Source organism: Phycodurus eques, chromosome 16 (assembly GCF_024500275.1).
Source record: "Phycodurus eques isolate BA_2022a chromosome 16, UOR_Pequ_1.1, whole genome shotgun sequence".
NCBI lineage: Eukaryota > Metazoa > Chordata > Actinopteri > Syngnathiformes > Syngnathidae > Phycodurus > Phycodurus eques.
The window spans coordinates 6105474-6118673 of NC_084540.1; the positions used below are offsets into that span (position 1 = coordinate 6105474).

At 43.9% G+C, this 13200-nt stretch overlaps 1 protein-coding gene across 4 annotated transcripts in view; it reads left to right on the top strand.

Moving 5' to 3' along the window:
• Positions 1-13200, top strand: part of LOC133415338 (TANK-binding kinase 1-binding protein 1-like) — a 35198-nt gene that overhangs the window by 12664 nt on the left and 9334 nt on the right. For all 4 annotated transcript variants that reach the window (XM_061701313.1, XM_061701317.1, XM_061701314.1 and 1 more), the window contains 2 exons: positions 5185-5425; positions 5573-5695. In XM_061701313.1, coding sequence (XP_061557297.1) covers positions 5195-5425; positions 5573-5695 — 354 coding nt within the window. In that variant the 5' untranslated portion in view covers positions 5185-5194. The remainder of the gene's footprint in view (positions 1-5184; positions 5426-5572; positions 5696-13200) is intronic.

The following is a 13200-nucleotide window of genomic DNA, read 5'->3' on the forward strand; positions in this document are numbered from 1 at the left end:
TGTGTGTGTTTTTTTGTTTGTTTCTTTCATGAAATTGACACTTTTATATTAAGTCCATGTTAGAGAGTAAATTGCCAAAATATGGGGCCTTTAAGGACCTTAGCCACTGGCTGCACATTGTAAAAAATTAGGTGGTCAAAGTTAAAGAAAAGGTATATTTCCACAGATTAGACTAGCACCCAGCAATCCCCCCTAGCCCCGTCACCAGTTGGTTTTCGGAAAAAAGGAGCGCTAAAAAGTGCCCCCGAAGTACTGTGTCCACCCATGCCAAAAGTTGTTCCACCACCATTGCCTCATGTTTTACAGTGTGGGTAGTGAGACTCTTGAAGCAATGCAGTGACTGTTGATACAATTTCCACTGAGAGTTAGAATTTATAAAGCTTGCGACGTGTAAGGAGTTGTGTGCACCCAGCGCTTCTCAGCCTTACAAACATACAACAAAACATGTAACTAGACAGGTAGTGTTTTACGTGAGAAGCAGATAGCATGAGTTCCATGTCGGGTTTGTAAGATTCGTCGAGATGGAGATCCAATTTCAGGTGATTATAAAAAGTGGAGGCTGGCTGGACGGCAGAGTGGACCGCTCTGCCACGCGAGGCTCGGGTGGCTCGTCTTGGCTAGAGGGCTGAAAAGGCGCGTGTGTGGGTGCCCGTTGGCCGTTCATAATGAGATGCCGCTCTTTCTTCAGAAAAGAGAGCATGCAGGTGGAGGAGATTGACTAAAGCAGTGAAAAAGATAGTGACTTTCAACCACTTTGTTAAGGAAGCATTAAAACATGCAAGTGTGACCATATGAAATCTTTACTCACGCACACTGAAAAAATGGTCACATAAGCGACCATTTTGGTCGCAGTCCCGAGCACTGCCTCACAATACGTTTGGGTCTGCCAGGTCGGACTGGAATCATCCCGCACCATCGGAGCAAACACACCAAAAGGTGTTCATTGGTTGACAGCACTTCACCCGAGTGTCCATGAGGTCACAAGTCAGATGACCAGACAAAGTCGATCATCGAACTGCGGCCAGGGTGTCCTGGTCCCAAATGGCTGATGTTTGAACATGGTGTTCATTTTGGACAATCCGTGATGAGAACAGAAGTCCAATAAGTTGGTAAGGCCATTCCTTCCAATCACGCCCTTCCAGGTCTCACTTTCATTGCCCACATAAGCATTAAAGTTCCACAGTAGAATGATGCCCCAGCAGGTGTACTTTCCAGCACCTCCTTTAAGGGTGGGTACTCTGAGCTGCTGTTTGGTGCATCGGCACAGTTAGACTATACTCCTGGCCCGACGACGGAGGGGACCACTCCGCAACATGAGGCTATTTTTCTCTCCCCCCCGCCCTCTCTCTCACTCTCTCCCCCCAAAGTTAGAGGGAGGTTACTCGCTCGTCCAACAGGGTGAACAGCAATGTACTGTACAGGCATGGAGCCGGGGGTGGGGGCAATAAGTATGCCCACACTTGCAAGGCACCTCTCTTCGGGGGGGAACTCCAGAGTGGAAGAGAGTCCAACCTCTCTCAAAAAGTCTGGTACCACAGCCCAAGTTGTGTGGTGTGGGGAGCCCCTAGTTTGAACTTCTCAACCGCTGACACCAGGTCAGGCTCCTTCCAGGCCAGAGACACTCCATGACCTTAGAACCAACTTCTGTAGCCAGGGATTGGACTGCCAAGGTCCCTGCCTTCGGCTACTGCCCAACTCTTAAAGCATCCGGCTCCCTTTCCCACAGGTGGTGATCCCCTATGAAGATGAACCCACTTTACCTCTTCAGGGTATGCCATGGATACTGGGCCTGGCCACGGTGACCCTGCCAGGGGCAAAAAGCCCCAGACAACTTAGATCCTAACATAATTGGGATGCACAAACCCCTCCATCACGATGAGGTGACAGGTCAGGGTGGAATTCCACAATCTATTGAGAACCAATAAAAGAGCTGTATAAGTGTTTTTCCTTTAGAAAGAAACAAATGCTCAGTTTTGATTGACACTATCACAAAATATTAATTTAACAATAAATTGATTACTGTTTATTACTGTTATAGTAATAAATTTGCTGCGCTCAGCTGACTGAGAGCTGAGTCTAATATTTGCACTCTCCTGGTAACTAAATGAGTTCAGATGGATTAAGCTTTGATTATTCTTCCCTCTAAATCCTTTTCTGTACCGCTTTTCCTCATTGGGGTCAAGGGTGAGCAAATGAATCTTAAAAGCATGTTTTTGGAATGTGGGAGGAAGCCAGAGTACCCAAAGAAAACCTAGGCAAGCATGGAATGGACTCCACACAGGAAGGCCAGAGCCAAGATTTGAGCCCCAAACTACAGAACTGAGGCAAATGTGCTAATCACGACTTCACCATACTGCTGTTTACAGTTATTCTTGTTGTATTATTTTTCTTGATGATAGCATAGATATTAACTATGTATGAAAAGTGATCTATAGTTTGATTTGATTTCCATTCTAAACGTACAAAATCAAAATAAATAAAAAAAATAGTTCTGATATTTTCAAATGTTACAATATAAATTCCTTTTGGTTTTTCCTGGTACAAGCATACTGCTTTCTACTAATCCGTGTAAGAAACAGCCACTGATTATTTGGATGCTATAACAGGCGGTGCTTGACTGCAGGGAGTTATGTTCAACATAATATGTTGGCCCATTAATAAATTAAAAAACGTGAGGAAAACATATGGCCGTGTTCGGATCTGCCCTTGGCTTGCACCGAGTATGTGTAATGCAACGATGCTGACTGAAAATGGAGCAGGAGATTTAGAGGAGGGAAGGAAGCAATACATGTTTGCAGTGTGTGGGCTGAAAGTGGATTTGTAAGAGAAAGACAGCGTGGGCTGTGGGAGTTATGCACATGCCACATGCATGGTTTGACCTCGTTCCTCTATGGTTATTACTGTTTTAGGCAGCACACACACACACACACACACACACACACACACACACACACACACACACACACACACAGGGTAGCATCAACATTTGAGAAGTTATATTACAGTGTAATATAACTTCTCAACAGGTGTGAATGTGAGTGTGAATGGTTGCATGTTTCTGTGTGCCCTGCAATTGGCTGGTGACCATTTCGGGGTGTCGCCTGAAGTTGGTTGGTGAGGATAAGCAGTGTGGAAAATGAATGGATGGATATTACAGTGCCCTGAAAAGTATTTTTTCTTTTAAAACTTATTTTGTTACATTACAACCTCTAATTTAAATTACTTTTTAGTATGAATTTTATTGAATGGATCTGCAGAAAATTTTTAATTTTCGACACCTTGTGTGCAATATAAGTGTTCCATGATGTTTCACTGTATACACACCCTTTTCTGATAAGCCCCAGAGGCCGCAACACCAAAGGAAGAGATGCCGCTAACTGAACACAGCCGTGAAGACCAAGGGGTTCTTTAAACAAGCCAGGATTGGGTTAAAAAAACATCCACATCGTTGATGCTCCCCAAGAGCAGTATCATATCCATCATTATCAAATGGAAATAATATGGCACCACAACATACCCGCCAAGAGAGGGATGCCCACCAAAACTTGCATTCCAGCCAAGGAGGGCATTAATCAGAAAGGCAGCACAGATCGAAGTTAACACTGGAGGAGTTCCAAAGCAAAGGCTGAAGTATCCGTCCATAGAACCACATCATCAATGCAAAACCTGTACTAGTCTGTGATCATCAAACTTGAAGGAGCTAGAATGGTTTACCCTTGAGGGATGGGCAAAAAGCCCAGTGCCAATATGAAGCAAAATCATAGATGTCTTCAGAAACAACTTGTAGGCGTGATTGCAGCAAAAGGTGGCTCTACAACATACTGACTTTGTGGGCGGTGAATACAGTCAAGTCCATAAATATTGGGACATCGACAATTCTCATCTTTTTGTCTCAACACCACCAACACCTGCTTGTTCTTGTGGAATTGTCCCTTCAGTTTTGGCCTCAGTAAGTGAAATACATGCTCAGTTGGGTTCAGGTCAGGTGATTGACTTGTCCATTGCATAACATTCCATTTCGTTGGCTTAAAAATATATATTTTTTGCTTTAGCAGTTTGCTTCTGGTTATTGTTCATCTGCACTGTGAAGCGATGTCGAAGGAATTCTGATGCATTTGGCTGAATATAAGCAGATATTGCCTGAAACACTTCAGAATTCATCCTGCTGCTTTTGTCAGCAAAAGAAGCAGTTCCATTGGCAGCCATAAATGGCCACACCACGGCACTACCATCACAATGCTTCACGGATGTGGTACAGCCAAGTCCATAAATATTGGGACATTTGTTTGTGGGGGCTTTAAACACCACAGTAAATTTGAAACAAAACTAGATTTGCTTTAACTGCAGACTAAGATTTTATTTGAGTATATTTCGAGTACATACAAATCAAGTGAATGGTTTCGGAATTATAAGTCTGTATAATGTGCCTCACATTTTTTAAGGGACCAAAAGTGATGGCACAATTGACTAGTCAGCCGTTGGATATGTATGGCTGCCAATGGAACTGGTTCTTTTGTTTAGGGTTGGTTTGGAGCCAAAAAGATGAGAATTGTGTCGATTTCCCAATATCTATGGACCTGACTATAGTTATAAAAAATTTTTTTTTCCATTTTCAAACATTTTCTGCATATAAATTTCTCATTTGAACTTCAAGTTTGGAAAGTTGGAACTTTTTTCTGGTGTGTGTATGTGTGTTTTTGGGTGTGTTTGTGCACTCTCCCACAGTACAAAAACATTAGGGTAAGGTGAGAGTTTAATGATCATTCGTCTCTGTGTTCCCTGTGATTCGAATGGTGATCTGCCGAGGGAGTGGGCCACCTCTCACCCAAAGTCAAACAGGCGGGATTGGCTCTTGCGCACCTGTGAATCTTAAACAGCAAAAGTGTTAGAACGACAATAGTTTTTGAAGATGACTCAGATTCCAAGTTTAAAGAAATAATCTTTTGTACCATTCTAAAGGATTCTTGCAACTTCTAGCACACTTAATATAATAAAGAGTATGAATAATTTTGGACTGAACATTGTTGTCAAAATATAAACATCTCAATCTACTTTCTATAAATGCGTTTAGTCTTCAGGGTCGCAGTCAAATTTCTAGTCAATCATATAGCACATACTGTACATGCTGAAGCTTCTTCCTGAATGTGTTCTCTTGACCAAAACTATTATTTCCCTCTCCAACAGATAACTGATTATGGAGGTATTTGGCTCAGCAGAGTTTGGGCTATTGGGAGGTGGCGAAGGGCTGCGAGATGACATAGACATGTCGGCGATCAGCTGGTCAGGTGATCATCTCAAAGATGATATGTACCCAGCGCCAGGATTGGCTGTAGCTGCAGCTTATCATGACATTAAGACCCGTCTTGCCAGTTTGGAGAGGGAGAACAGCAGCATCAAAAGAAAACTCAAACACTACGAGGTCAAGGTGCAGAATATAATACACACACTGTACACACAAAGACACTGAAACATTGAATATGTTAACTGTCTATATAACTGTATATCTTAACTGTCATGCCAATTCAGTCAATGTTTTCTCTCCTCTCTTTTAACATGCTCGAATTGCGTACAGTTTCCGATCAGTACATTTGGAGAGGAGAGAGTATACTTTTCTTGTCAGTCAATTATTAAAGACAACATCATCCAATCAGAGACATCCAACCTGCAACACAGGATCAACTCTCTCACCCAAGAGGTAAGGTTCGCTTATGTTATTACAATCAGCTAATACAATTTGAAATTCAATTTGAATTACATTGAAAACATTCTACCAGGAGTAGTATTGTATAGTTTTGCTTGTTGCTTTCATTTCCCCATGTACTTTTTGTTGCTCTGCATATGTATTAAAAGTAAATAGGGAATTTCAGCAAATTTCTATCTGCATTTATTTGCTTGCAAAGTATTAAAATTATTAATGTTTTAATGAAATCAAGTACCATCCTCTACACCAGGGGTGGGCAAACTTTTTGGCTTAGGAGCCACATTGACTTGACAGGCGGCCCAAGCCAGGACCAGATGCTTACATAAGAAAAATAAAAGGCATTGTAGTGTTAATACTTTGTTCCCATTAAAAGTAAATCTGTGTAGTTTTTTTGATTACCTTTTTTTTTTTTTTTTTGCCAGTGCATCAAGGTCTGGTGTTTTTTTTGTTGTTGAAATTCTCATAACACATCTGAGGTGTTCATCACTCAGCTGGGATCTGTATGATGTTTTGTTGGTGTTCAACACACTAAAAGTCTGTTCACACATATGTAGACCCAAACACCACCAGCATCCTCTGTGCCATTTTCCGGATTTTGGGAAATGTGTCTGCGCTTAATGAAGCATAATACTCATCCAGTTTGAGAGTTGAACTTCTCTTTTAAGACAGTATCACATTGGAGATCATTCAGTTCCATCTGCAGCTCCTGTGGCACTGTTTCAGGGTCTTGTGTGAGGGGACATGACACCAGCTTAAGTGACTTGTCAATTTTTCCCAAATTCGAGAACCAATGGCAGAATTCTCCATGCAGGTCGTCTAGTGAGTTCCTGAAATTGTTTTTCCAGTCAGATTTGGCGATCCATCTGTCCATCCATTCTCAACACCGCTTATCCAGTTCAGGCTCGCGGACTGACTTTGGGCGAAAGGCGGACTACACCCTGGACTGGTTGCCAGTCAGTCACAGGGTACATATAGACACTGCTCTAAGTGCTAGAGGACTCTGCATCTTTTTGCACAATTGTTTTTTGTCAATGTCTTGATGTCCCCAAAGTGTTCTGTAAATTGACTGTCTGTTGTACTAGAGCGGCTCCAACTACCGGAGACAAATTCCTTGTGTGTTTTGGACATACTTGGCAAATAAAGATGATTCTGATTCTGAAAACCATTCGCAATCACAGTCACACCGTCACTGAGTCGGAACTGTACCCATGCTGCCCGCACCAGTTAGGCAAGTACACCACTACACCATCAGTGACAACTGTGGAATTGGCAAGTGCACTGCAAGGTAGCTTCTGCCTCTTAATGACACCCAACACGCTGTCATACAAATCCTTTCCTCACGTTTTTCTCTCCACGGATTCCCTGGCCAAAAACTCAGTTATCTCGAAATTGTCAATCCCTCTGAGAAAAATTAAAAGCTGAACGGTATCCTTTATGTCATTACTTTCATCCAGTACCAAGAATATGATGTAACTGACAGCTAACAAGCTAAACAAAAAAGCAAAGTCTTCACTAATTACCTCAACACAGAAGAAGAACGTGTTCCTTATTTTTTGGCGTATTATTACTTCTTATTACTTACTATTACTTATCTTAAATATCCATCTATCGAGTTATCATAAGTTCTGGTCTTTGCCCACAGAGGACGACGGTTTTGCTGTTCATGTGTCTCTCTCCAATCATCGGATAAGTCTCCTGCCTCTTCTGAGCTCTCTCTCTTTTCCATCATAAGCAAGCTAATTGTTGGCATTTTCTTTATTTGACAATTACAGATCTCAATTTCCTTCAATTATTTGGTACAAACTTTTCTCTGCCTCCTACAACAGTGTCACAACTATCCATCAATCCATCCATTTTCTGAGCCGCTTCTCCTCACTTGGGTCGCAGGCGTTCTGGAGCCTATTCCAGCTATCATCGGGCAGAAGGCGGGGTACACCCTGAACTGGTTGCCAGCCAATCGCAGGGCACATAGAAACAAACAACCATTCACACTCACATTCACACCAACAGGCAATTTAGAGTCTTCAATTAACCTAGCATGCATGCTTTTGGGATGTGGGAGGAAACCGGAGTGCCCGGAGAAAACCCACGCAGGCACGCAGAGAACATGCAAACTCCACACAGGCGGGGCCGGGGATTGAACCCCAGTCCTTAGAACTGTGAGGCGGACGCTCTCACCAGTCGTCCACCGTGCCGCAGTCAAAGAATAATTTTCTTCATTTGAACTGACAGCAGCTAAAAGGTTGGGGATCCTCTCTCCGAGAAGACCAAGCTGGGACAGTTCGATAACAGAACACAAATACAGCAATGAACCATTTGCTTAATATTCAAACATGCACGCAGTGCGCCACCCACTGGCGTTTGAGAGTACTGCAACCCATGGATTTCCATTCAGGGTTGTTTTTAACTGAAGATACAATGTCAGTTTTGATATTTCACAAACTGCAGAAATATTCCAAATGTATGCCTTAATGTCTGTCAGTGTGTCAACTTTAAGGTGCAGCTGTGAGACTTTGAGAACAGTTTGTCTTAAGTTGAAGCCCAAACAGCATGAAATGTGATTGAACCATAAGCAGTTGATTTGCCAAGACTAAAGTTGAAGCAATCATTCTATATGCTTGACCTATGCGCAAGAGTACAAAGTTGGGAGTATTTTATAGAGATATGATTTTTACACCATTCTAATGGCTAAATTGCAGTCTGAAATTCAAGTAAATGAGTGTGGTCTTCTCCAACCTTCTCCGTCCCTGAGACACGCCCCCTGGGTATTTAACCCTTGAATCCCGCCCCTCTCCTCTCTTTCGTGTCTGGCTCTCGTTTTTCCTCGAGCTGGCTCTGGGTGACCTTGACACGGCTCAGCCGTTTAGATCAATGAAACCGGCCATGATCTGACTTAAATTTGTATTTTTCTAGCAGTGATCGGTCGGCGGAGCCATAACAAGCAACTGCTGGCATTCCGTACCGGTCATGCACGTAGCTGTGAGCAAGATCAATCAGCAGGAAAGTTACAGGCGCAACAATTTTTCTTATTCCGCCTCTTTTGTTTTATTTTTCACCACATTTTTCTCCAACTAAACCTACTTCGTTTTCCTCCTGAGATGTCCGGAGAAAGACCACCCCCACCGTTGCTAGAATGTACAATATTCGTGCCTAATAATGTTGGGGAAATTACTAGCTTCACACAAACTCCAAACTTTGCTCTCTCTCTCTCTCACTCTCTCTCTCGCTCTGGTTCGGACTGCGCATTAAATGCTCACGTTTTCAACTTTAGTCTAGCAACACACTGTATTCTATTTCCCTTTTCGTGTGCCTATTTTTCTTTCACCATTATTAGTGTTATTTTATTTTCAAGTTAGACCGGTTTGTGTGTTTCCCTATAGATCTCTTGTAGATGTCATTAAATCGATAAAAGTCCACTTCTTGTGTTTTGAGTTTAATAAGGAAACGTCTGTCATCTAGGACTCGTATTTCATAAAATGTAGCAACCTTTAGATTATGAGACTGATAAAAGGTTTGTCATCGCTTTTTCCTAAATTGTGTACATATAAAAAGCAACGGTGCCCTCTACGAGATAAAATAGCTTGATTCATAACGCGTCAAAGCACGCTAAACCAGAAGCAACGTAAGGCATCGCGGCTTCGACAAATGTATTTCTTAAATGAATTACGTTTTATCCAAACACCAATATACGCTACATATGCAGAGTAAATTTATTTTTCACAATGACTGTGTGGCCCAACGCCCAGCAAATGAGTCCCAGGGATCTCTGTCTGCGGACACATGCAGGTGAATTGACACCATTTCTCATGCACGATGACCGTCAGAAGTGTCCTGTAATTGCTGTGCCTGCACCACGGGGTCTGAGGACTCCACCTACCCAATCTTGGGGGGCAGGCAAGGTGGAGGTGCAAGGCGCCTAGACCAGGAAACAGCACTGACGTACTGAAACCCAGTCTGACACCCGCACTCCCCCGACTCCACATCAGCCCCCCAAGAAACCCTGAATACGTGTATGTGCCCAAATGTGACGAGTAAAAAAAAAAAAAGAAAAAAAAAAAAAGAAAAAAAAAAAGAAAACTCACAACGAAAAGCCCACAGCCCGCAGGGGACCCTCCATGAGAAGATGAGGTTGTGACTGCAGTGGAACACAAGGAACGGAGAAAAGAGAAGGAAGCAGGCCTGAGGAGCGACAGTGGGGCCCCAACGCCCCCCACCTGCAGCCAGAACGGGGGACCAAGGCGGACACCAGTTAGCACTGCTCCAGTACCCGCGGAACATGGGCGAGCCCACCACCAATGACCGCCGGAAGGCCGCTACCCCCCAGATTTTTGCGTAAGGTTAAAGTAGTCTCCCATTACTATTGTAGAATTGGTTAACAAGCAAGCGTGAAAATAGCATGTCAAAAACGGCAGGGTAATCTTTATTAGGAGCGTATACATTGACAATTATGTATAGTTTGTGAACTATTGTAGCCTTCATTGGAAAAAGTAGTCTTATGAACTAGTATTGAGACTCCTATTAGTCTACTGTTATAAAAAGCAGAGATAGCCATAGAACAGATAAACAGTAATAAGAGGATAATATGGTGTGTGGTAGTTGTTTGGAGTGCACAAATCAGAATCATCTTTATTTGCCAAGTATGTCCAAAAAACACAAGGAATTTGTCTCCGGTAGTTGGAGCTGCTCTACTATGACAAAAGACACTCAATTGTCAAAGAACCCTTTTGAGACAAAGACATTGAGAAAAACAGTCACTGAGCATTAAAAGGTTGCTAGTTATCTGGTAATGCTGATATAATTTTATTTTTTTTGGGACAATTGTGCAAAAAGGTGCAGAGTCCTCTCACAATTAGAGCAGTTTGAATGACTGATACAGCAATAGTCTGGTGCAAAGACCATTGTGCAAAGGGCACCTAGACTTCAAGGAGTGTATGCAGTTTACAGTGAATAGTAGCGGGATAATCTGGGACAATGTTGATTGGGCAAATGTTGCAGATACTCCTCAATCAGTGTGCAAGTGGTGCAGATGCTACTCTGGCATGAGTGGCCAGTACTGGTCAACAACAGATATGCAAACAGTGCAGCTTGGTGAGACTACCACAGTGAGTGCACGAGTAATATATAATTGGCCTGACAGAAATGTGACAACAAACTGAAGACAAAATGATTTGCAGCATGTTGCAATGGAATTGTAGGCTAGCTGTTTAAGAAGTTGATGGCAAGGGCTAAGAAGGTGTTGGAATGTATGCTAGTTCTAGTTTGCATTGATCGGTAGCGCCTACCTGAAGTAAGGAGCTGGAAGAGCTGGTGATCGGGATGTGGAGGGTCCAAGAGGATTTTGCACACTCTTGTCTTAGTTCTGGCAGTCCAAACCAGACTGTGATGGAAGAACACAGGACTGATTCGATGACCGCTGTGTAGAACTGCCTCAGAAGCCGCAGGAAGTACATCCTCTGCTGGAACTTTTTGAGGACAGGGTCTATGTTGATTGCCCACTTCAGGTCCTGAGAGACCAATTCCCAGGAACTTGAAGGTCTCGACAGTTGACAAGGCAGCTGGACAGGGTGAGGGGCAGCTGTGGCGAAGGACGCCTCCTGAAGTCCACGATCATCTCAATAGTCTCGAGCGTGTTCAGCTCCAGGTTGTGTCGGCCGCACCGGAGCTCCAGCCGCTCCACTTCCTGTCGATACACAGACTCGTCACAGTCTTTCTAGAGGCTGATGACTGTGGTGTCATCTGCAAACTTCAAGAGTTTGACAGCCGGGTGCGTTGAGGTGCAGTCGTTCATGTAGAGGAGCGGAGAGAGGACAAGCTTGGGGTGCCCCAGTGCTGATGCTGCGTGTGGATGCGGTGGCCTCCCCCAGTCTCACTTGCTGTGACCTGCCCGTCAGAAAGCTGTAAATCCACTGGCAGATGGCCGGCGAGACGCTGAGTTGGAGAAGCTTGAAAGAAAGGAGTTCAGGGATGATGGTGTTGAACACTGAGCTGAAGTCCACGAACAGGATCCTCATGTAGGTCCCTGCACTGTCGAGGTGTTCTAGGATGAAGCGCAGTCCCATGTTGACTGCATCATCCGCAGACCTGTTTGCTCGGTAGGCAAACTGCAGGGGGTCCAGCAGGGGACCTGTGACGCTATTGAGGTGGTCCAGCACGAGACGTTCAAAGGACTTCATGACCACAGATGTCAAGGCGACAGGCCTGTAGTCATTTAGACCTGAGATTGTAGGTTTCTTGGGGACTGGAAAGATGGTGGAGCGTTTGAACCAGGATGGTACTTCGCACAGTTCCAGAGATCTAGTGAAGATCTGTGTAAAGACTGGAGCGAGCTGGTCCGCGCAGATTTTGAGGCAGGATGGGGACACATGGTCTGGGCCTGACACTTTGTTAATCTTTTGTTGTTTAAAGATGCGTCTCACATCATGTTCGTGGATGGTTAACGCAGAAGTCACGTGTGTGATTGTGGTCGGTGATGTGGCCATAGCTCGTGACCATAGGTGAGGGTAGGTAAACCGAGAGCTTCGCTTTCCGGCTTGGCTCCTTCTTTACCACAACGGATCGATACAAAGTCCCCATCACTGCAGACGCTGCGCTGATCCGCCTGTCGATCTCTCGTTCCATTCTTCCCTCACTCGTGAACAAGACCTCAAGATACTTGAACTCCTCCACTTGGGGCAGGATCTCATCCCCGACCTGGAGAGGGCACGCCACCCTTTTCCGACTGAGGACCATGTTCTCAGATTTGGAGGTGCTGATTCTCATCTGATTTAGAGTCGTTAGCACTAAACTGTTTTTCCAACTTTGCTGCATAGTTTATCTTTGCAATGTTAATTTCTTTAGTCAGTTGGTTTCTAGTGCGTTTATACAGGGTCCTGTCCCCGCTCTGATATGCACCCTCCTTAGCTAGACGAAGTTGCTTAAGTTTGGCAGTGAACCACGGCTTGTTATTGAATGTGCGAAATGACTTTGTTGGTACACACACATCTTCACAGAAACTAATATAGGATGTATATTCATCTAGACTGCCAACTGAATTTTCAAAGACACTCCAGTCTGTGCAGTCTAAACAGCTTCATTGGTCCACTTTTTCACTGTAGGCTTCACGCATTTAAGTTATTTCCTGTATGTTGGTATTAAGTGAATTAAGCAGTGATCAGACAAGCCCAGTGCTGCACGAGGCATGGCAAGGTATGTGTTATTTAGCCTAGTATAGCAGTAGTCTAAAATGTTATTTCCCCTGGTTGGACAGTCGATGTGCTGCTTGTATTTAGGGAGTTCGTGGTTGAGTTTAGCTTTGTTAAAGTCCCAGAGAATAATGAGTGAATCGGGGTGTTTTTTTTCTCTCCCCCAATTTCGTTTACTTGTTCGGCGAACATTAGCAGTGTGGCGTTCGTGTTAGATTGAGGCGGAATTTAAACACCAGCGAGAATGAATGATGCGAACTCATGAGGCAAGGAGAATGACTTCCAGGTCAAACACAGCGACTCTAAATGCGGGCTGCA